At 41.7% G+C, this 24,501-nt stretch overlaps 1 protein-coding gene across 2 annotated transcripts in view; it reads right to left on the bottom strand.

Annotated features, from left to right (window-relative positions):
- Positions 1–24,501, bottom strand: part of RUNX2 (RUNX family transcription factor 2) — a 347,192-nt gene that overhangs the window by 76,609 nt on the left and 246,082 nt on the right. The window contains exon 8 of one of the 2 annotated variants that reach the window (XM_063666241.1): positions 6,074–9,301. The exons of the other annotated variant lie outside the window; for it this stretch is intronic. Within the exon in view, the coding sequence (XP_063522311.1) occupies positions 9,285–9,301 (17 nt within the window). The 3' untranslated portion in view covers positions 6,074–9,284. Of the gene's footprint in view, positions 1–6,073; positions 9,302–24,501 lie in introns of those variants that run through there. 2 annotated transcript variants of the gene reach the window in all.

Below are 24,501 nucleotides of genomic sequence, written 5' to 3'. Positions count from 1 at the left end.
CAGACAAATTCATGCCCATAGTGCTGACAGTGGGATCTTCTCTCCCAGGGTCTCTTAATTCTTTTCCACCTCTTTTCAGATTTCTACAATTTTGAGAGCATTTTTCCAATCCCACAGCACCTTTCTGCCTATTAATGAGTTTCCTCCTTGCCTATGTCTCTAACCCTTCTCTAAATGAGAGGTCTTTGAATTATTTGTTTGTGTATACCCTAAAATAATTTTTTTAACTACATTTTTAAGAAGACACCTAAATTTCATCAACATATGTTTAGGTTGTTATGAAGGATGTACCACCTGACAACCTGTGCACTCTGCTTATGCATTAGCTATATTTTCATCAAAACTTTCTTGCAAAAGATTTAGGTGATTCTGTTTATGTCTGCCATATGACCTAAATGGTAAAGCAGTCCTCATTGTCAATCCAATTAGCCAAATCATACTCACTTTCTTATGGAGAAATTCTAACTTCATTTTCCAATTCAAATGAGTGTGTTAATATGTCTCCCCAAGGCAACTAATTCATTTCTGAAGTGTCATCCTGATAGACAGATGGATGAGTGGGTAGATGGATAGTTATGACACTACATACATGCATGGAGGCTTGTCAGGAGTTTGCCATGGGACAGAATGGTGCTCTGCCCACTTTCAATATTTCCCCCCAACACATTTTTTGGCTTTTTGTTTTTGAGACAGAGTCTCACTCTGTCACCTGGGCTGGAGTGCAGTGGCATGATCTTCGCTCACTGCAACCTCTGCCTCCCGGGTTCAAGCGATTCTCCTGCCTCAGCCTCCCAAGTAGCTGGGATTACAGGCGCCAGCCACTACACCCAGCTAGTTTTTTGTATTTTTAGTAGAGAGGGGGTTTCACCATGTTGGCCAGGCTGGTCTTGAACTCCTGACCTCATGATTCACCTGCCTTGGCCTCCCAAAGTGCTGGGATTACAGGCTTGAGCCACCATGCCAGGCCCATGTCCCCACTGTTTAGAGACCCAGAGGATATTTAGACCCTGAAGAAATGCTCTATAGTGGGAGGGGGACGAGTGAAAGGATATCTTTTATTTTAAAAGAGTGAGAAGGGCAACTGTGAAGGGATGGTGGGAAAGAGCGACGAGAGGTGTGTTCTCAGGATGGTGACTTTGAGGAAAGGGTGCGCATGAAAGTTGAGCATCTGAAAATCAACGGCATTAAAGCCACCAGCATCTGCATAATGTGCATAATGTGACTCTGCATAGTGTGAAGATGGCTGTTCTTGATCAAACACACAAGTTGGGGTCATTCTGGGGCAAGCAGTGAGAGACACCTGCTGTACCAATATCTGCCTCTGCTCCTCTAGCCGCTGCAAGCAAGAGGCCTCACCAAGGGTGCCTCACTCGTTTATTCACTCAACAAACATCCTCTTTGTGTGATGCTCAGTGCTATGTGTGCTCCCTTGGCCTTGCATTCTAGGGGTCATCTTGGATAATCACTGCCATCAAAATATGGAGACTCCTATCAGCCCTCATTTGTGACAACTTCATATCACAGCAAAACTCGGGTGTGTACAGACAGCAGCTGGTGACTTGGTTAGAAAAACCTATGTAGGGTATTTCCAGATGCTTGAGCCATCTAGATTCCAGACCCAAAATAAAAGAAAATAAAAAAGGTAGGAGGGGAGCCTGAGGGAAGAGGTCATATCCTAAACTCATCATTAAATTGCCGGGAAGTGTGAGTGATGAAAATGGCCAGGAAATACGATCCTTTGGTGAATTGGGATCTCACTAATATTTAATTGGGTCTCCTGTGAGACATTTAAATCTATGGGCAGCCATCAAGGGTGAGAATTCTACTCTAGTGGCCCCCAAATGGTTTCACCTTCACTTTCATTTTAGTGGTGGAGGAAAGCCAGGACATTTGCTAAAATATTTGAACTGTGGGTATGTGTTTTAAGGCCTGTATGTGTGTGGTAGTCACCATTGAGGAAATTCAGAGCTTGATGATCTCTTTCAGCACATCGGTTACCAAAAACCAGGGCAGCCACGCTGGAGGTCTGGTCACCCTTGTACAAGCTCTGGATTAGTCAGTTTCCTAAAACAGATTTTTTTCCAAGAAGGATGGCTAGGAAATGACCATCTTCAATTTTTCTACAAGTATTTACAAACCTCCTTAAGGCTGAAATCTAGGTGCTTTCAAATAAACAAAAATAGTTTGCAAAGCACTCCATAGCCTCTGCACTCCAAGCCCCTTCAAAATAAATGAAAAGGTAAAATGTTGTGTGTGTGTGTGTGTGTGTGTGTGTGTGTGTTGTTGTTGTTGTTGTTCTAAATTCCACCACATCATCACAGGCTAGGGGACCAGAGACAGATAGGAAAATCACTGGACCAGGAGGAAGGAGACAAAAGTTTTAATCTCAGGTTTATGACGGGACCAAGAGAGTTCTGAAAATGGTTGTGAACCTCAGCCACACACTTCCTTGCTGTATAATCTTAGACAAGTTACTTAACGGCCCTTTGCCTCAGTTTTCTCATCTGTTGAAGGATGAGCCTACCTCTCAGTGAATTGTGAAGAACTGAATGAGATTAGGCATCGGAAGTGCTAAGCCTCATACCCAGCACATACGACAAGCCAAATCATATTTGCTATTACTGTTTGTGGCAGGGGCAAGTAAGTCTGCTCCATTTCTCCAGACCCCTATTTCTTCCTCTTCTCTGTCCATGTAGAAAAAACAAAGGTACATTTTATTGTTTTTAAAATGTAGGTTTTACTAAAAGGCAAATGGATCAAAGTCCAATTTCCTCCTCCATTAAATTGCAAATATCTTGAAGCCTGGGACCAGAATCTTGCTTTTGTATTCCACCCCCAGCCCCCGACCCTGATCCCCTGCATTGCCTAACAGTGCCTTATACATGGTAGGCATCAATCAATATTTATTGACTTGAATTACCTCTACATTTAACTTTGTGATAAGGGAGTAAATGAGTGAGACAGTTTTTGTGGGGGCGTTAGGTGAGTCTGGGAGTCTGTTTGAGTGAGAGTAGGTGTGTTTATTAGTGATTTAGTGAGGGGAAGGGGGATGACTGCACATGGATATAAACATTTCTGTAATTACTGAGACTGCTTTAACTGACCCAAGACTTCACAGGAACATAAATCTCTGCCTAGCAGACAGAAATGCTGCTATTTAAAAAAAAAAAAAAAAAAGCCAAAAAAAAAAAAAACTTATTCAACCCTCAAATGAATCAGATTTTGAAACTGATCTTCCAAAGATAAGTTTGTGTGAGGAGAAAATGAGATGCATGTTTTCCATCTTTGCCCTTTTTTGCCTTTGTTTATCAAAAATATCACCTAGAAGAGAACTTTTTTTGCACTTCAGAAAACAACTAAAATCAACCCCTGCTTTTCTGTGGGAGCTCCACTCATCTCCTCTGTGAATAACACCAAGTACGGATAAAGCCCTTTGAGACAAGCACGGGTATCCAAGACTCTACTTCAGAAATGTAAAATTAAAAACAAATCTAAACAGTGGATATTAATTGTTTTATATATATACATACTTTTTTTTTAGATAAAGGAAAGAAAAAATAAAAACACGAAGTGTTTTGCCTGGCTCGTGCATTTGTGATGACTCACTTCAAGAAAATTCTAGGGGAGAAAACTCACCTCACTTCTACCTCTAGGAAATTCCCTTTTCATGGGAATGAAAATCTCAACTTCCATGCTCTCAGATCTGGGGACCCATGGTGTGGGGAAGTGGGTCTGTCACCCCACCTTGAAGCTGCAAGCCCTAAGGCAGGCCAGTGCTTTCTTTCTAACCAGATCATATTTTTCGATCTGAACAATTTTATGGTGGGGGCTTAAGCAGCTTCCTACATTCCTGTTGTTGCTCTGAATTTCTTCTACTTGGACTGAAACCCCTACAGGGAAGCTGTAAAGAAAATAGAATAAATAAAGAAGGAAGAAAATGTTTCTCTTCTCTTTCCTCCCTAAACCCCCCTCATAAACATCCCACCCCAGGTCACAAAATGTATGGCGAGCGTTAAGCCTTGGCAGTATTTTGACACGGTGCACAGTCCTTTTCTCCTCCCTTTTCCTTTGAGGTTCATCTTGCAGCCCGGGGCTCTGTTCCCCTGCCAACTTGGTGGGAGTGTTTAGTGACTGGAAGGCTGTGGCCTGCTCTCCCCAGAACTTCACACTTCATTTTTCCATATCCCTAGGAGCAGCAGCAAATATTTCACCAGCCTGGTTTGCTGGCTACTGCCATAAATCAGACTTAGGCCTCAAAAAAATATCCAGGCCTGTCAAGGCATTAAGCTTTTATTTTCTGACTCGATCCAGTGGTAAATGAGAGCTTGTATTTTCCTTTAAAACTGTAAAGGGATTTTTGAGGATTGTCGCTGGATGGCTGCCAGCTACGAAAGATACAATACAGAGTGTAACTGGTTAGGAGAGATTTGAAAAAGTCTTAAGTATGAAAAATGTCTTTTCTTAAAGGTTTTTCAATGAAATGGGAAACAGGGCTTAAATTTCATAAAGACTTTAAAAAAAAAAAAAAAAGACCCAAACTATTCATGAGAAAAGCATTAGGAAATGGAAGAGTCGTGCTCTTTGAGAAATATGAGTTATACTTGTTCTGCGTGCTCTCTGCCACTGGCCCCCTTTCTTCCTCTCTCTTTCTCAGTGTACGTAGATACTTGGGCCGGTTCATTAGTCAGTTCCTGCCATCATTACTGATGATATGACAGCAAGAACAAACAGACTGGACAGTTTTATGTGCTGTATATTAATTGCTTCATAATTTAGGCCTGCAAACAGGACAGTGAGGCAAGTCTACTTGGAAAACCCCCTGCTTAAAATTCTAAGCAAGCTTGCAAGGTGCAAATCATGCCAATGAGATCACTTCTGAATATTTCCCCTGGATGAGTAATCAAATCTTAAACTCCAAATGCTGAAAGCCAAAGCCTTCTTGCAGTTGGAAGAGAGATGGAGTTAAAATAGGTAGGTATTGCACCAAAACACCATGTCCAGGAAATCTGGAAAAAGGTGCAAGAAACCAGGCTAAGATCAGGTACTAGGTGTAGAAAAACAGTCTGCTTAGATTTTGTGATGTGTCATGTTTCATTGAGGTACACATTTAATTTCAGTAAAATATAATTAAGTGAGAGTAAACATAATCTTTCCTCTGCCCAGTCCAGGTTGTTGCATACACTTGCAGCTGGGGTCATAAGGAGGTGTGGGAAGTGGGGGATGAAATAACTAAGGAAATAGTGAACCTCTATTTACAAAGGTTTCAAGGTAGCATTTAAATCAGGATGAGACCAGTCAAGACAGTAGCAGTGCCATTTAGGCAAGGTGATCTGATTCTGCACTCAGGAGAGCTGGGGATGAGGTAAGTGGGAGTGATGAGAACACAACACCAATGGGATGTGGGAAGCGGAGATCAAAAATGAGTAGAAAGGAATATCATTATAAGGAGGGTAGGGGGAGGAATAGACTGCCACAGCTGACTTTGCAAGGAAGCCATAGACCATCCACCCTATTGGTGAAGTTATTTATGTAAACCTCTCACACTCCAACCTCAAGATGATTATTTGTGTTAAATCTTGGACGTTCTCAAGGCGGGGCGTTGTTTTCCTGTGTGTTGCTCTTTCTTCTTGAAGGAGTTCAGAAGAACCTGAAACCAGACTTTCTGGCCTAACATAGTTTGAGCAATGGTTTGAATGTTGATATAATCCCAGAATGGATCCTCTTCTGAAGTCCATTCCAGTTGATCTCTCTCCACCACTCCCAACCTTTCAGTGGCACATGGAGCCGAGCTATGGGTATCTGAAGCCTCTCCAGGAGCACGCCTCACCTCCAGCCTCCCACTCAATGATATATCACACCCTTCCATTAGCTCTTTAACTTGCCAAAGTTTCTCTTGCCTCTGGTCTTTTCCTTCTCCTGTGACATTACCCCCAAAAGTCTGCAAACGGTGGTCCATGGACCAAATCTAGCCTGCCACCTGTTTTTGTATGGTCCACAAGCTAAGAATTGGTTTTTTTTAAATATAAAATTGAAAGAAGAATACTTTGTGACATGAAAAAATAATTATAGGAAATTTAAATTTCAATGCCCATATGTTTTATTGGAACACAGCTATGCTCACTCGTTTACATATCGTCTCTGGCTGCTTTCACAGTATAACAGCACAGTAGAGTAGTTGTAACAGAGATCATAGGACCTGCAAATATTAACTACCTGGCTATTTACAGAAAGTTTGCCAACACCCTGTTATCCCTCCCCTGATCAACCACATCACATTGAGCCTGACTGACCCGTCTTCTTTCTTGATATCACCTTTCGGACTCACTCCCAGGCTAGCTGCTCCTGCCTTGCACACACTACACTTCATGCATAGTGAATATTCTGTACACTGAACTCATTTCAAAATGGTTTGCATTCAAACTACGAACTGGCAAAACTACTGGATGAAAACATAGTAAAAGTCATCAATCAATCGTAAAAAGTACCCTAATTGAAATCTGGAATAATAAATCTAGAAATGTTCATAGGGATAATCCATAAGGAGTAGTATGGGTGAGTTCAACATACTTTTGATTATCGATATTTTATAAATTTTCATAATGTGTATTTTTCTAGATTTTCTCTATAATGTACATGTTCTGAATTTTCTATCATGTACATTCATAATTTGTAAATATTATATAAATATTATTTTTAATGGAACTTTTACAAAAATGTGTATTGAGCACCTTTTTCATGCAAGGCACTGAGATAAGCACCATGGAAGATATACACATTTTGCCTGTTTGGGTTGAGTATTCAAGAAAGCAACTATTATTTGCTGAGGAAATGTGTTTAGGTATTATTAGATAATATATATGTGTCTATGTGTATGAGCCCCTAGTTTATTCCCTCTTCCCAGGGTTATCCACTTACTTACTGTAAGTCCTTGAATATGTCTATATCATTTTTAAAAATGGGGTATACATGTTTTACTTTACACTGAAGGTATTCTGCTATAATATCATCCTTTTATTTTTACACTCTTTAAAATAGTTTGTTTGTTAATTTCCCAAAAACGTTTTGGGGGATCTTCTGTGAGGTCAATTCCCGGGTATGTTGTGGGTTTAGCTGTCATTGTGAGTGGTATTTCACGTTCTATCATCATTTCTCAATGGTAACTGCTGGTGGATAATGAATCTTGAACCGGGCAATCTTGCTGGGGAAGGGAAAATATAAATAACACAATGAAGGAGCCTCTTACTGATCTGTGTTGCAAACTCTGGAGTTGGGTCTGCACCTGTGGTCTAAGAGGCTGGGGTAGGGTGTGGCAGGGTGAGAGTGGGGGTAGGGGGCGTCTCCATCTGTCACTGATGGTGTGTTCCACGCTTTTCATAACTGAGACTTCTGCAGGCCTGCTACATGTGCACCTGGCATGTCCTGACACCACACCACTGCCCCACTGACTATCCAGCACACAGTCACTGCCCACGAAGTAAGCTATCATTTCCTTAAAAAGCCCTAAACTTCTTCATATCTTTCTACAGAGTCTCACTGAGGCTCTAAGCCCATAATCTCTCCTGTAAATATATTGGCAGGAAGCAGCCCTGGCTCTGTCCTCTCTCTCCTTAAGTGGCATTTGTGCCCTCCAAGCTATCCTGGTAGGTTTAAGATGGCCTCCAGGATCTGGCAGATGGTACTGGATGGAATTCATTATTCTAGGGCACACCTATTCGTTCAATAGCATCTGAAGGACTGTGGAATGATCTGAGCATCAAAGGTTTCAGGTCTTGGCTGGACCCTCTTATCACCACCACCATCATCTCTGCTAAGTCATTCCATTGTTATCATAACTTCTTAGCTCCCCAGTGATTTACTAAGTAAGCCATTTTGGCAGGTATAAAATGAGCTGGACGATATATACTCTTTGTCCACATCCATGGAGTGTTGGGAATAAGTTTTTGAGAGCCTTGTCAAAAGACTCTAGGTAGTCAAATCCTCTTTAGCTAATGTTTGTGCAGGAATAAGAAATGCTAACTCTTACTAGCTGGGTTCAACTTTTTCCCCACTGACTTGCCTTCTAAATGCAGTGAGTCATCCAGTACCTTCAATAACTAGAGCAGTGGCTCTTGATCACCTGGGAGCTTAGAGCACATACCTACACATGGACCCCACCCAAGAGAAACTGAATCAGAATTTCCCTATCTGCTGTGCCAAGTGTCATGTTCTGCTCTCTGAGACCAAGTAGAACACTTGGGTGGGGGGTGAAGGAGGGGGATGGAGAACCTGTCCTCTGACCCCACCTTTCTCTAACCACATCTAAGTGAAAAACCACAAAACCAAGTAAACAGGCAACTGAGGGTTGATACAGTGATTGAAAAGGGGCAGGGGTGTGGGGTGATGAGGATGGATGAGGACAAGAGACCACATCTCATTAACAGAGTCTTTCTCAAATTCAGACCTCATACTCCACGGTGGAAGGGATCTTCGGGTGCCAGGGTCAAGTTGCTGACACTGCCCTGGGAAGGACTGTACCCTGCCAGTGTCCAGGCTGGAGGGGCTGAGTTCAGCTAACTAGAGGCCTCAACACCCTTTCCTCCCTGCACCCTCCAGGCGGCCCTCCCGCCCCTCCCTGGTGGCCCCCCCAGCCTCGCACACGCACTTCATTATCACCACTGTTGCCTGTGCTTCTTTGGTGTTCCACCCATCTCTGGTCTCCGCCCCAAGTGAGGGGATTAACTTCCTGCAATGCCACAGCTGCAGCAGGCTGTTTCTGCAACAGGCAGCAGGGGGGCCACATGGCCCAGGAGGATGTGTATCCAACAACTAAGGGTGCTGAATACTCATTCTGGGGGAACTTGGGGTGGGAGAGTTTGCTCTCTGGGGCATTTCTGAGAAAGGGGGAAATTGGCACTTGGAGGCCTTGTCTGACACCTTCACCACAGTTACCAAAAAACGAAAGAACGTTGCTTCCATCTCCATTATCCTCCTGAAGTGACTTCTCTTTTCCCATGCGGTTCCTCTTTGCTTCCTCCCCATAATAAGAAATGCCTTTTATTGAATGCTGGCCATGTACCAAGTGCATTCCATGTGCTCTCTTCTGTAATATTCTGTTTGTAGATGAAGAAACTGGGGCCGAGGGAAATGAGACTCAGCTTGTTAGTAAAGTCAGAGGTGGTGCTCAAAGGGCCTGACCATCATTAACCAAATCCATCACAACTCAGAGCCACGTGGGCAATTCTGATGGGAGCAGCATAAGCAAGAGTTGGGAGCACCCACAGGCTTTGGATCAAACAGTTAGCTCTTCAGCCTCCAACTTCATCTGTAAAAGAGGACAACAGCACGTACTTCATAGGGTTGTTTGAGGAAATAACACAGGAGGGACATTTAAGGCCAAGTCAGGTGTAGCATAAGAGCTTCATAAAGTAGCCATTTTATTATTAATCTCATTGTTAGTTTTAGAAATATAACTGCCAAACATTTACTCACTCATTCAGTAAATATTGATAGAGGGCCCTGTACCCATCACTAAGGTACATCTGTGAACCAAAAATCAAGCGTTACTATCAGTTGATGGGTTCATTCTCGCCCCAGTTGGAAAGCCCACTGTGGAAAGCAGGTCACCATTGGAAGGTTGCCTGGAAATTCTGGGATTGTCAGAGGACAAGGACGAGTGTTTTGAGTTGAAGTGGCCACCTCTCTTCAAGCGTCCTTGAATACTGGAACCAAGGCTCAGGATGATCTGTCCCATGAACAGGAGGGTTGTGGGGAGGAGAAGAGACCAATCATTATTAAGCACCTTCAGGTAAGATTCCTGAAACTCATGATACAGAAAATGCTTGTAGGAGGCACTTGAGATGCTCTCAGAGTCCATGAAGTCAAAGCATTCAATAGCACACACTGACACGTAGGAGAAGATATAGTCCTGTGCTGAAGAACTCCAGGTCTGGAGTCAAATTTCTTTGCTTCCCATTGTCTACACCCCTAACTAGCTGTGTGCTCTGAGCAAGTGGTTTATTCTCTCAGACTTGATGTCCTCAGCTAGAAAACAAATGAAAATGATAGGATCACTGGTCTCATAAGATCTGGAGGTGTCAATGGGAGGATACGTAAAAAGAGACTCAACAAATTTTACCCATTACTATGATCTGTCAGTCTTTCTTACTACTCCAAGAAGAAAGTCTGGGTGTGCTGGTGAGTCCAGCACTTTCTAATCTTCCCTTTAACAGGAAAGGAGAAATCCTCAGGCCCACAGCCTTCTATAGGTAAGATAACCTCATTAGGACTTCACGACATTGCTTTATTTTCATGGTGTGCGGGGGGAGACAGGATGATTGTCTTCTAATTATGGCAAGTGATACTGGTTTTTTTCTGATAATGATAGAAAGCTTCCTTTTAAAATAAACATTTCAATAAAAACAAATCAACTTCAATACAAATGTTAAAGAAATAATAGAGCAGGTGGATACGGCAAACGTCTTAACTGTGGCATCCAAATGACCGAAGTTTGGGAAACAATGACAGAACAGCCCCCATGCCACTGCTTTTGGCCTCCAGTTAGAGATGAGAGGCTCCAAAAGCCATGCTTCGAGCCTCATTCTAACTATCTCTAACATCACTGTCCTTTCCTAATATGTCCCATCAACAGAAATATGCCTTTGCTTCCAAGCCACTCCAAAGAGACCACTGCACTTCAGCCATTTCCTCCTTTGTGTACCAGTGCTGTACATTTCAGCCCCTGCACTCCAGGCTGAGGGATATGGCCCAGTCCCCTGACAGGATCAAGTTGCTTCTTGAGTCTTCTTAGAAACACAACTATACCCTGTTTCTAGGTGTGGTCTACTTTTGCGCATAGCTAACCCCACTCACAGGGTATCAATTCCAACTACTTCCTTCCTCAGGCAGCAATTTTGGCACCTTTTTGTACCCACTCATGTTCCAACCACACACCCGAGATGAATGAGCATCTCATTAAGTTGGGGAGGCCGAAGCCACTGAAGGATTCTGTTTCTATTGTGGCTGTCATTACTGTTTCTCACATTAGAGCGCATGCCACTCTGGGAACGCATCGCTGGATTCAAGAGTATTCTTTCACACAGCCATAATTATGGGTCCTAGAAGTCAGTGAACTAGGGAGTCCAGGGGATATGGATGAGAATAAAAGATGAGAATCATAGAATTTAGATGTACAAATTCCCTAAAACTACACAGTCTCACTCTTCTGCTTTACCCAAAGGGGAATGAAGCTGGGAGAGGTTAGTTGACCTGCCCAAGGTCACGTGCATGCCAGTCAGAAAACTACCACGTTCCCCTTTGGGCTTCTGAACCCAATTTGACCCTGGACCTCACTAAAAATTCTCTCCATGTCTTCTTTCTTCAATGGATAATTTAAAATAGAAATAATAATAAATATAACACCTCGTTGTATATGTGTAGCACCTTTCTTCCAATAAATGGTGTTCTTTCAGCTTGCCCACCCATGCTGCACAGAACGGAAGTGTTTCCACTATGGACTCTGGTGTTGGTTATTGACTGGAGCCCAGCTTCTAGACCACACACATACCACTATCAAAGATATAGCTCAGAGTACAGGCCCATGTCTGTTATTATTAACTACTCAAGGGGTAGTGTTTAAAAACAAAAGACCCTCCCCAACATAATACACATGAAGAATATGTTTAGAAAGCTTAAATCTTAACTATTTTAAAAATTAACTATTTTTGTTTTAATTGGATAGTTATTTGATTCTCCATGGAAGAACAGGCTCTTTTGTGTTGTTAGTAATAAGTTGTACTAATATTGATAGTATTAGTAGAATAGTGGCAGCAGTAATAGTAACAATCATCATTTATTAAATGTCTACATGGAAGGCATTTATATCCAGTCTTTTATTTAATCCTCACGAAAATCTTAATGATATGTGTTTTTTCACCTTACTGAGGAAATAAATGAAAGTTCAGAGACATAATTTGCCCAATATGCAAAAAAGTGAGGTCTTACCTTTTTGACAATAGACATGATTTAAAGAAAAATCCCTCACTATACTAGGTAAAATATTTAAAAAATTTAAATGTATGACAGATCTAGCTAGAAAGTAATTCCTTGGGCCCCATGAATGATCAGAATGCCCAAATCCAGAGTCATCGTCAAATGATGGAGTCAGCATTTCCTGGACATGAGAGAAAAAATCTGAAGCCCAAGGTGAGTGAAATATCAGAATGGAGACCCACAAATAAGCCAATATCATGGAAAGGCAACACTCCATTGAGGGAGCTAAAAACACATCTATCCCACAGAACAAAATGGAGATACATGACTGGCTTGGTGTTGACTCTGAGTAGAAAAAAAAAAAAAAAAAACGAAAGAAAAAGAAAAAGTTCTCCCTCCCTATTTCTAACCCTATTGCTAACTACAGATGTGTAGGTTTATGACTTTGGGCCTGAATATACACAACAAATGTGGCTAAAATAAAACTCTACAAAGTTAAATTGATTCCAAGTTGGTGATACCTTCAAGCACCTGGTGATACACTCTGGAAGAAAATACTTTTAAATGGAGCCTCAAAGAATTACTACATATTATTAAGTTACAAAGAAAATGAGCTCTGTAGAAAAAAAAATCAGGAATAAAAAGTAAATAAACAACCCTGAGTGAAAGTCAGCAGAAACAATAAACTCTACAATCAGACCTTCAAAGACCACAGATACTGGAATTATTCAAATATAGAATATACAATTAGTATGTTTAATAGGTTTATAAATATGAGAGGAGATTGAAACTATGTGAAAGGTAAAAGAGACTATCATAATTAGCCACATTTGAAAAGTACCAAACAGAAATTTAGAAATTAAAAATGTAATAAATGAAATAATTTCAATAAATAGGGTAAACATTAAAATCAATGAACTGTAATACCTAAGAGATTACACAGAATCTAGTAGTAAAAAAGCAATGAGAAATGTGAAAAATGGTGAGAAAATATAAAGAATAATTTGAGAATGTTTTCTAGGAAGCAATAAAGAGAATGAGGATAAGCGATATTAAAAGAGATAATAGCTAAGCATTCTCCAGAGTTAACGAAAGACACCAGTGCACAAATTGAGAAAGCCTAGAGAATCCTGACGAAATCCCTGCCTAGATATACCATAGTGAAGCTGCAGAACAACAAAGACAAAGAGACCTTAAAAGCAATCAGAGAGAACAGGTAGATTGTCTGAAAAAGAATAAGGTCATAGCTGAGTTCTCAAGACCAGCAGGGAAAATTGAGTTAATTCAGATCAACCAACTAATGTCAAATAACTGTCTAGAATTCTAAACAAAGAAAGCTATCTTTCCTTAAAAAAAAAAAAAAAAAAAAAAAAAAGAGGGCTGGTCAAAGAAACACAATTTCAAACTATCACAAATTGAGAGACTTTATTATCAGAATATAGTCATTGTAGAAACATCTAAAGGACATTCATTTTAGAAAGAAATCATCCCAGAAGGTAGATCTGCATTGCAAGTGAGTCAATGACAAAGATAAAAGTAAACATGTGGATAAATCTAAACAAACACTTATATGTACCAAACAACAATGTCTAATTTATGAATCTTTAAAAATCAAGAGATAATTAAAATCTGGACAACTTCATGTAAAATTTAGAGATGAATAATTAGATTTCAAGAGTTCTTTGTTTCTTGTAGTGTTCAGAAAAAGCTTATATTAATTGGCTTTCAATTAAATTATGTTAAAGTTGCATATTAAAATTTTTAGGGTGGAATAGAGGGGAAAAATGGAATTCAGAGTTGAGTGAATAAAACCAATCAATCCAAAACAAGGAAGCAAAGGAGAAAAAAGAAAAAACATATAGAAAAAAAGGTAAATATTACTATAAAGTACAAAATAAGATGGTAGAAATGAATCTAAAACAGTTTGGCTATTACAAATGATATAAATGGGCTAAACTCTCCACTTAAAAGACAATGACAATCAGACAAGCACTTGACCTGGAGGGAGTTGTTAGTCCAAGTTGAGAAGTGGGAAAAAGGTTCAAAAGGTAACCCAAGCAGCACCAAGTCACATAGTGCTTTCAAAGTTTAGCTGAGGCCTTTGACTTCAAAGCTGTGCTATTGAAGCATGGAGCAGGAGATTGTTGCTTTTCATTGTAAGACTTCTTATTATTGTTTGAATGAACTTTCATTTAGCATATTGATGAATTACAAGGATAAAATATTTAAAGTTAACAAGAAAAAATAGAGAACAATTCTTTGGTTTGAATATATATATTTTTATATATGCACACACACACACACACACACATACTGTTATGCATTGTTTAACAATGTGGATATGTTCTAACAAATGCATTATTAGGTGATTTCTTCATTGTGTGAACATCATAGAGTGTACTTACACAAACCTAGATGGACTAGCTTACTACACATCTAAGCTATATGGCATAGCCTATTGCTCCTAGGCTACAGACATATATGGCATGTTATTGTACTAAATACTATAGGAAATTATAACATAAAGGTAAGTATTTGTGTATCTAAACATAGAAAAGATAATGTGTTGCACTATGATGTTATCATGGCTAGGATCTCACTAGGTGACAAATTCTTTAGCTCCATTGTAACCTTAGGGGACTACTGTTGTATATGCAGCTCTTCATTGACTAAAACATCATTTTGCAGCACATGACTGTGTGTGTGTGTGTGTATGTGTGTGTGTGTATACATATGTATGTATGCATATGTATGAGATAGTTTCCTTTTTATATTTATGTATTGTTTGAATTTGGACAATAAGTAAGTTTACTTTTTTACAATTAACAACAAAAAAACAAAAACAAAAAAACTCGGGCTGTGGTGACTCACGCCTATAATCTCAACACTGGTGAGAGGATTGCTTGAGGCCAGGAGTTCAAAACCATCCTGGGCAACATAGCAAAACCTATTGGTGTGGTGGTGCATGCCCATAATCTCAGCTTCTTAGGAGGCTGAGGCAGGAGGATCACTTGAGCCCAAGAGTTTAAGTCTGCAGTGAGCTATAATCACACGAATGTACTGCAGCCTAAGACAGAGTGAGACCCTGTCTTAAAAAAAAAAAAAAATCTTAAAAATAGGCAATGGGATACTGTAGATTTTTTAGTCAGGAAGGGCTTGAGAATAAAATATTATGTGGGAAGTAGAGAACAAGATGGATTTAGAGATCAAGAGACAAAAACTGGAACCAGAGAAACAAATCAAAACAACTAAAATAATTGTCTGGGACAGTGTCATAAATGCAAGATAGAAGGAATGGATAAATCTAAAAGAAGCAACAGAACTTCCTCACTATTCTTGTTCTTGCAGGTCAGTGATAGGAAGAGCAATTGAGTGAAACTGAAGGAAGAGGCAAAAATGACTTAATGATGATAACAATGCCTGCTCTACTCTGCTTCTGCAGAAGGTTCACTTACTGGACATTCTGGAGCATTCATACAGAATAGTGAACCCCTCCCTGATATCTTCCATATCTTCCCTTGCTAGGCATAACAGAGGACGAAGAACCACTATGGTCTTGAGAGCCTCCTAAAACACAAGTCAATTTGATTAGAATGAAAAAAAAATCCTCATTTTCATGTCCTCCAAGGACCCTCCCTAATTCCAGTCCACAACATTAGAGGCTCTGGACATTCAGATAAATTGTTGGAAGGGATGGAGAAGTACCCCAACCATGCCATGGGTTCTTGAATGGGGCTGCCAAGTGTATCCTCTGTGCCCTAGACCAGGAACTTCCTGGAGTCACATCATCCAGTGGTTAGATACAAGATCTTAAGCAACCAAACGACAAGGAATCAGTTACCTGGAAATGGAGGCAACTTTATAATTATTTTCACAACCTCTAGAATGGTATCCAAACTGGCCATTCCCTAGGCCTTCTAAAGCTCCACTTGTGTGGCCTACATAAGTCACTTAGCCTCTCTGAGATTTAGTCTCCTCATCTGTCAAATGGGGATGGCAGTAACAGACTTCTAAAGGTTTGTTGGGAGCCTTAAATGGGATGATAATATAGAAATTACCTGGCACAGTGATTGGCCAATCTAATAATTCAATACTTATTTTTAAAAATTAATTTTGTAAAAAGTGAAGATAAAGAAAACCCTTCCATTTCTGTAGAAATGCTAGTGGAAATGTAAAGGAAAGAAAAGAGAGAAAAAAATAGAGGAGAAGTAGAATCAATAAGACTGAAGAGAGGGGACAAAAGAAATGGAATCTTCATGAATTAGAATGTTAAAGCCTGGCCTATTATGGAAAATACTTTATCAGTGATCAAAATAAAGATGTCAGAAGGGAAAGACTTGTCTCTGCAGTGAAGCTGTAAGATCTTGAAGGCAAGAAACTTGCTCCCTTGTGCTCACAGCATTGAGCATAGGTCAAACATTTTAGTTCTAAAAAACAAAATATTTGCTGCATAAATAATGAATAATGAATATGTGCTGCATAAATCATTGAAGAGTGGATGAACAAGTGGGAGAAAGGGAAAAGGAGAAAGACAAAGAGATGGGAGAGAAAGGGAAGGAAAGAGAGAGAACAAACCATAATGTGAGGCAGGTACTGTCTCCTGGAGCTGGGAAAGCAGCACCTCCACATGGAGGAGGCCGCCACTGTGGCGTCTTCCACCCATTTGGTCTCTTCTCAAGCAAGATGGGATTCTGAAGTTTGAGGCTACCTGCATATTATCAACCAGAATCCTTTACGAGTAGCCAGCACTGTTCTTGAGCTTCTTCTGTGCTCCTTCATAGCATTTCCCAAGGTCTGACCTCTGAGAAACAACCAGAGAGCTAGAAGTGTGCCTAAAGAAAGGCAGCCTTCACTGGCTTTGCTGGTTACTGGTACTCAGACACGACCAGACCTGAAGCTTTTGTGCCTGTGCTGCTCCAGACTTAGCTTCCACAGGAAACCCGTCCGCTCCCATGGTATTAGCCGACTTCCACTGGACTCTCTCACTGGTAAGGACAGTGGTAGTTAATAACCTTGTATATGAAGTCAGGAAATGGCAGGAGTTATTTATTTTCCCTGAAGACAGTTTGTTCTTTTGATAAACTACAGTTTTATATAATTTTATTAATGCCAATAGTAAATTGTGTTTTCTCATGACTAAGCTTCTTCCTCCCACCCTCCCAACCCCCTTTAGACTTTGGCTATAAATAGGAACCTCTTTGTTCTGTCTCCTCTGGGCAATAATTACAAACATAAACTGGGGAGAAGCCCTCATGTCTTTCCACATCTCTTGGTTATTTCTCCACAAGTAGGCAGTCACACAAACAAACAGCCTGCTCTGTTTGTGTTTTCTCTGAAGTCACAATTCTTCCACTGAATGTTTATGCATTCCAGCATCTCAAGAACTTCAGGACCGAGATAGATGGTATCTTAATATGCGTTTGAACATGTGCACTTAATGTGCTTGGTTAATTGGAGTAATTAGTAGTCTTTTCATTCCAAGGCCGTTGCTGAAATTAAAATGGGGCTGTTATTTATTTTAATGGACTAACTGAAGAATTATTATTTTAAAAGTGAATCAAGACTGAAGGATGCAAAGTTCTGTGCTCCAAAATAGGAGGAAGGGACTGGAATTCTAGGGATCTGAACATCTTTGGGGAAAGTTCCCAGCCTCATTTACTCCCTCCAGGTATCACAATACCCAGGGTGATATAATTTATTACCCAACCCAGGACACTTTTGAGAATGAAATGGGGCCTGTTTACTGATTTCATCGGGATAACAGTCCTAAACAGAGTGTTCCGGCAAACTGGAGTATGAGCACTCTACCAACACTTCACATGGGTATAGCTGTATACACAGGGGACTAGCCATTTGATACCATCTGTTTCTCACACACATCCATGAGGGAAGAATCATTCCCATTTAACAGACAATGTAACTGGGGCTGAATATAGCTCAGTGACTTGCCCCAGGCCCACCAGGAAGTGGATAAAGCCATGCTCAACCCAGCACTTCTTCAAAGCCTTATTCTTTGTCTCCCACACTGACCCACGCTGAGTCCTTCTGGTCAGCCAAGAATGGCACACGGGTGGGCTGGTAACATGTGAGCATGTGCAGCTGAACTGGAAGGTGGACAGAAGCTGAAGTAGCAGAGGGCAGAGCTGCATTTCAAGAGGAGGCAGCAGGGCATCCCGGCCAGGAAGGCTCACAGGCAGCCAGGTGGGTTGCCAAAAGAGGCTGCTCCCTTGGTGTTCTGGACCAGCTTCTGTCCCTTAGGCGTGGAAGTGTCTCAAATGAGCTCCAGGGTTCCTGTGTGACCAAAGGAGCTTAATTGCAAAGGCACCAGCTGTTGTGACAGAATTTTTGAGAAGATAACTTTCAGCAAGTTCCTGGACTGAGAGGGCTGGCTGTAAAGTGGGCATGGTCTATGGGCTGTCATAGTTACCGTCTTCTCTGACGTATCCAAAGGGCATTGTTGATGCTCTCATTTCCACCGGTTGCTTCTCCCTACCTTCCACCGATCCTGCCCTCTCATCTTCCCTCCTTGGTGAAGCCATGTGTGCTGTGCTCTGCTTAACTAATTTCCCTCGGATATTCGCATTTCTATCTTTATAATTCGGCATCCCAGTGAGGTTTCCCTTTGTATATTTTCCGGTTCCTGTATTCCCGTTATTCAGGTATCATCACTCAATAACCATTCGACAGCAGTAATGCTTTTCACATGGAAAGAATTGGGTTTTTATTGATGGCAAATGTTGTGATGAACTTTCATGCCCGCTTGGAGCCGGAGCAGCTTTTTTATAGGATGAACCACAATGAGAAGTGGTTCCAAGAAATGTCTTTGGAGTGTGGACTGAGATGTACTTTTAGGAACAGGTCCTGTGGCCAGAGTGGGGAGAGAGGGGCCTTCCCATTGTCAAAATCTCATCAGTCAAAATGTATAATAGCAACATTATTAATAACCGTATAGTTGCATTGCACTTGGTACTCTTCCAAGCACTTCCCTAGAATCCTAAAATGAAAGCAGGGCAGATATTATATCCATGTTACAGGTTAAACAACATTGTAACAGGACTGACTAAACCCATGAGTGAGAAGTCATTTGATCAATGGGTAAGTGTCTCATGAGAAAGAGACTTTTAGCAGGCCTGAAAGCTGTCTTTGGGGGTCATAGATGCTCTCTGTAGGAGTCCTTCCAAGGCTAAACTCTTATCAAGATCCCTTTTGTCCAGTCCAAATATAAATGCATGGCCACTATGTCCAGGCATGGTGCTCCATCTGCAATAAAATTAAGCATCCTGACACCTAATCCAGGTACAGTGGGGAACCAGGAATTATTTCACAACATATGCCATTGGCATATGTTGCCATGGTATGGCAAACAGAATGTGAATGCCGTGTATCGACTTCCCAGGCTAGGCTGGAAACACTATGGACAAAATACACAGGGCATTCTGCACTGGATCTAACAAAAGAATGGCAAATGCTGTGTGATGGAGGTGGTGATGCTAGTGAATCACATCTGCATTACCAAATAGGCTAGTTTGGGTCCTAGGCCACCCCTGTACTCCTCAGAAGCCAGTCTTGGCACTTGCCTTGGTGAAAAAGAGAATTAAGCAATTAGACAGGAACTTGCAAACTAGCTAGGGCTACCACCATCACCATTTTGTTGATATGGAAGATAAAGCCTCAAGACTGAAGAGACTTGCCCTAGTAGCAGGATTAGCCAGGGCAGAGTGGTGCTAAGAATGCAGGCCCCTGGCAGAGAATGCCACCCAGCCTCCCACATTGAGTCAGGAGGTTTTCTAACTAATCATGCTGTCTCTTCTTCATCCTTAACCAGGAATTACCCTTATTGGTGGTCTGCAGCTGGTACTTAGGGACTCAGCAGTCTGAGTTAAGAAGAGGATGCCTTCCCTACATATTTGGCTTCTCCATGCTCCTCCCATCCTCACTACTATTGCATAGTGCAGCAGGTGTCCTTGCCCTTCATTGTGAGGAAGCACCTACCCCTAGGGCAAAGCTCCCTGAACAGCAGGTTGTGCAAGGAGCACTGGGAAGCTGGTATGAACCCACAGGATGTTGTAACTCAATAGGGGAATGCATGCTCCACATGCACCTGGCGCACCCCAGCTGGCTCACCATGGCCTGTGTCCTGATAGCTCAGTCTCAGGCTCATCCTAGTTCCAAACACACCAGATTACCCAGGAGTGTGCCTAGAGGAAAGGTGCTTTTTTTTTCTAAGCCACCTGCTTCCATTACCCGTGGATGTTCTTCCCTGGGTCCATAGCCTCATTACTTCTGTCAGGAATTGGTTCAGAATGTAATACTCAGACTCTCTGGAGCTCAGATCTTTTGTCATTTCAAACCTAACCCTCCCTGGCTTGTGTTTCAAGGGATGTTTTTCTTGTCCTTGGTTTTCCTGTCTGCTTTTCCCATTTTGGTTGGCTTATGAAATGTCCTATTTCATTCTAAACCAACACGCTGTTCCTATATCAATTCAATTTCAGTCAGAGAATATTAAATAGAGGGCACACCTAGACCATCATTAGCTTCTATCCATCCTAAGATTGTAGAAAATTCCATCCAATGGATCTACAGCTAACTGCCCATGCTGCATGCAGGCTTCTTAATTTATATTTTGCTTGGCAAACAAAATAACTCAGGGGACTTTCCTCTTCCTCCTTACTTTGCCTCAGAACTCAACCATCTCGTGCTCCTACTACCACGGTTGACGAGGAAGCTGAAGCCACCAGACAGAGCAGTGGTGACCTACAGGGCCGTGCTTTCATGACCATATGGCCTCTCAGCCATGGGACTTGCCACACTGTCTCATCCAATCCTCTTTCTTTTTAGTATGTGTCACTGCCAGGTCTTCTTCACACCAGCTTGAGAGAAAAAATTGTGTGCATCACTTCTCAATCCTGGTTTTAGTGACATCATATTGATAGCTTGCACTTTGCCATATTTACATCATATGAACTTTGCCATATTTACATCACAGAAATCAGTAAACACCATTAAAAAGGATTTTGTTTTCTTCCTTTTTTTTTCTCAGAGAGCCAGTTATTAAACATTTACCAACATGTGCAAGGACGGGTTTCAAGGCCGAAGTGGGCAGATCACAAGGTCAGGACTTCGAGACCAGCCTGGCCAATATGGTGAAACCCTATTTCTACTAAAAATACAAAAAAACTAGCCAGGCGTGGTGATGCATGCCTATAATCCCAGCTACTCGGGAGGCTGAGGCAGGAGAATTGCTTGAACCCGGGAGGCGGAGGTTGCAGTGAGCCAAGATCGCACCACTGCACTCCAGCCTGGCGACAGAGCAAGACTCTGTCTCAAACACAACACAACACAACACAACAAAACAAAAAAGAACGAGTTTCATAGTGAGAAACAGCGGAGAAGCCAGCTTAACTGGTGGGCCTTGAGTGGCCCCTACAAACTCCAACCTGTTCAAGACTCATTTGCCATGTTGTCCCCTCCAGCCAGGGCAATCCCCCCCAGCCTGAGCTACTTCCCAGACCAGACCACAGAAGCAAGGCCGTGCTCACCGAGGACCCCACTTGTGGACTAGACTTCCGTCCTGCTCTGGCCTCAAAAGCAATAGCCAGGGCCCCATGAGGAAACTGCCATCAGAAGCACAGGTGTGCCTGGCGAGGACGCAGGAGGACCACGGTTCCATGCTGATGAGAATGGCAGCTAAGTCTGAAGCTTTCTATGATCTAGATTCCTGGTTGCAGGAGGGAGCCTATAGGAATGGCGAGAAGAGTGAGAACTTTGCAGAGGCAGCAAGGTGAGTTTAAACTGGAAACTATGAAGTTCCTGGTTCGGGGCTTTCACTTTTTCCCCTCAAAGTTCCAGGAGAGGACTGTTCTAACTCAAGAAAACCCAGGCCAGGTGGACTCCACTATTGTTCCGTGGGTTCCCCTGACAAAGACCCCAACTTCCCTCTCACTCAGCTTCCCATTTTAGGTGAAGGATCTCAAAGGAAGAGTGGCAGAGGGCAGGTCAGAAAGAAAGAAGGAAGAGGATGAGAAACAGAGGATGGAGGTCAACACAGCCAGAAGCAGAGGAGGAAGGCATAGGAAATAACACCTTTGCTCTGGTAACCAGAAGGAAGGAAGAGTTGGGTGGGGCTGGGGAGAGGACAAGGGCAGAGGCAAATGCCACCATGTCACACGTTTCCACCATGAAGGCTTTCTCAGCTCGAATCCACTCTGCACCCTGCAGCTAGATGAACACTGCTTTCCCTGGGCCATTGACAAAAACCTTCAGTGGCTTCCTAGGGCCCCGGTCATTTGCTTCATACCTAAAATCTTCCTTATCTGGCCCCAGTCTCCCTTTTTGAACCAGGCTCCTCTTCTCTTCCCTGGGCCTCGCCTAAAGGGGTCCTTTTCTCAGACATCCAAGCCTTTGCACTCACTGAGCCGGGTTTTCCTGAATTAGAACAGTCCTCTCCTGGAACTTTGAGGGGGAAAAGTGAAATACATGAATGAATGAATGAATGAATGAATGAATGACTCTTTATATATTAATTTGACTGCAGAGGTCTATTCCAAATTAAGAGACGAAAGAGACATGACAGCTAATGCAATATGGGATCCTTGATCAAATCAGAGAATTTTTATTAAAGAGCTGTGAAGAATATTCTTGAGCTAATTTGAAAATTTTAATATATTGCTATTTAGTATGTTTAATATTATTTTATGTATTAACATATTTTAATATTTAAATAATAGATAATATTAATAATAGATAATATTATTTTATTAAAGCTTCCTGGGTGTGATGTCATGTTTTGAAGATGTATATATATAGATATATAGATCTATATAGCTATATAGATCTATATCGCTATATATATGTAATGAGTATTTATGCCTAAAGTGTCATGATATCTGCAACTTACTTTAAAGTGGTTGAGGGGGAAAATAGAGAAAGAAGAGAGAGAGCTGCAGTGAGATGCTAATTGGTGAATAACCTAGGTAGAGTATTTATTGTAAAATTCTTTCAACTTTTCTGAAAGCTTAAAAGTATTCTAAATAAAAATTTGGATTAAAGATAACATAACACGCTGGGCTTGGTGACTCATGTCTGTAATCCTAGCGCTTTGGGAGGCCAGTGTGGGAGGATCACTTGAAGCTAGGAGTTTGAGATCAGTCTTGGCAACAAAGCAAGACCCTATCTCTATAAAAAATAATTTTAAATTATTTAAAATTAGCTGAGTGTTGTGGCTTGTACCTATCGTCCTAGCTACTTGGGAGCCTGAGGAAAGAGGATCACTTGAACCCAGGAGTTGGAGGCTGCAGTGAGCTAGCATCCTGCCACTGTGCCCACTCCAGCCTGGGTAACAAAGCGAGACCATGTCTCTAAATTAATAATAATAATGATAAAACAAATAAAGCCTAAGAAAGCTTGTGCCCTCCATCCACTGCCACCACGGCTTCCCCAGTCACCTCAGAAGAAATCCTGAAGTCCTTCACAGCCTGCTGCTGGTCCTTCATGTTTCAGCCCTGTCTCCTCCTGACCTCTCCTGCCGCTCCCCACTCTCCCACTACATTCCAGGCACAGAAGCCTCCTGATTGTTTCTTGAGCCAAGTGTGGGCATTATACCGGGGGAAACAGACAATAAATATATAATCAGATAAAGAACAGAAGATTAGTTAGTGCAAGAAGAAAAACAGAGCATGTGCCTGCCCCAGGGCCCTCACACTCATGGCTCCTGTGGCTTGGCCCTGTTTCTCCTACAGTTATAGCTCACTCTCTCACTTTCTTCAGGTTCCCATTAAGTGTGCCCACTTCAGAAAGCTCTTTCCTAACAGCCCTATCTAAAACAACATCGCTACCCACTCCTTGCCCTTTCTTTGCTTTTTGTTTATGCAAAGCACTTATCGAAACTTATCGAAATTCATTATGAATTTACTGTTTATCTGCCTTTGTTATTGTCTCTAGTGTCTAGAACAGTGGATGGGACCTCTTTCACATGAAATACATGAATAAATGAATGAATGAATGAATGAATGAATGAATGACATTCTTTATATATTAATTTGACACATATCATACCTGACTAGGTATTGTTGGTTACCTTTCCAGATACTGGATATTTATCCTCCATCACACCTAGCTGGGGTAAATTACTTTTGATTTAGGCCAGGCATGTTGGCTCACTGTCTGTAATCCCAGCACTTTGGGAGGCTGAGGCGGGCAGATCACTTGAGGTCAGGAGTTCAAGACATGCCTGGCCAATGTGGCGAAACCCCATCTCTAATAAAAATACAAAAATTAGCTGGGCATGGTGGCACATGCATGTAATCCCAGCTACTCAGAAGGCTGAGGCATGAGACTTGCTTGATCCCGGGAGGCAGAGGTTGCAGTGAGCTGAGGTCGCACCACTGCACTCCAGCCTGGAGGACAGAGTGACACTCCATCTCAAAAAAAAAAAAAAAAATTACTTTTGATTTAACAATTTTGCCTGAGAATAGTTTCAGGCATCATATACACAAGTTCTCCCTTTGGAGAGTACACGTGAGAGAATCTGCATTG

Source organism: Pongo pygmaeus, chromosome 5 (genome assembly GCF_028885625.2).
Source record: "Pongo pygmaeus isolate AG05252 chromosome 5, NHGRI_mPonPyg2-v2.0_pri, whole genome shotgun sequence".
NCBI classification, from domain to species: Eukaryota; Metazoa; Chordata; class Mammalia; order Primates; family Hominidae; genus Pongo; species Pongo pygmaeus.
This window is presented reverse-complemented; position numbering and strand designations above follow the sequence as displayed.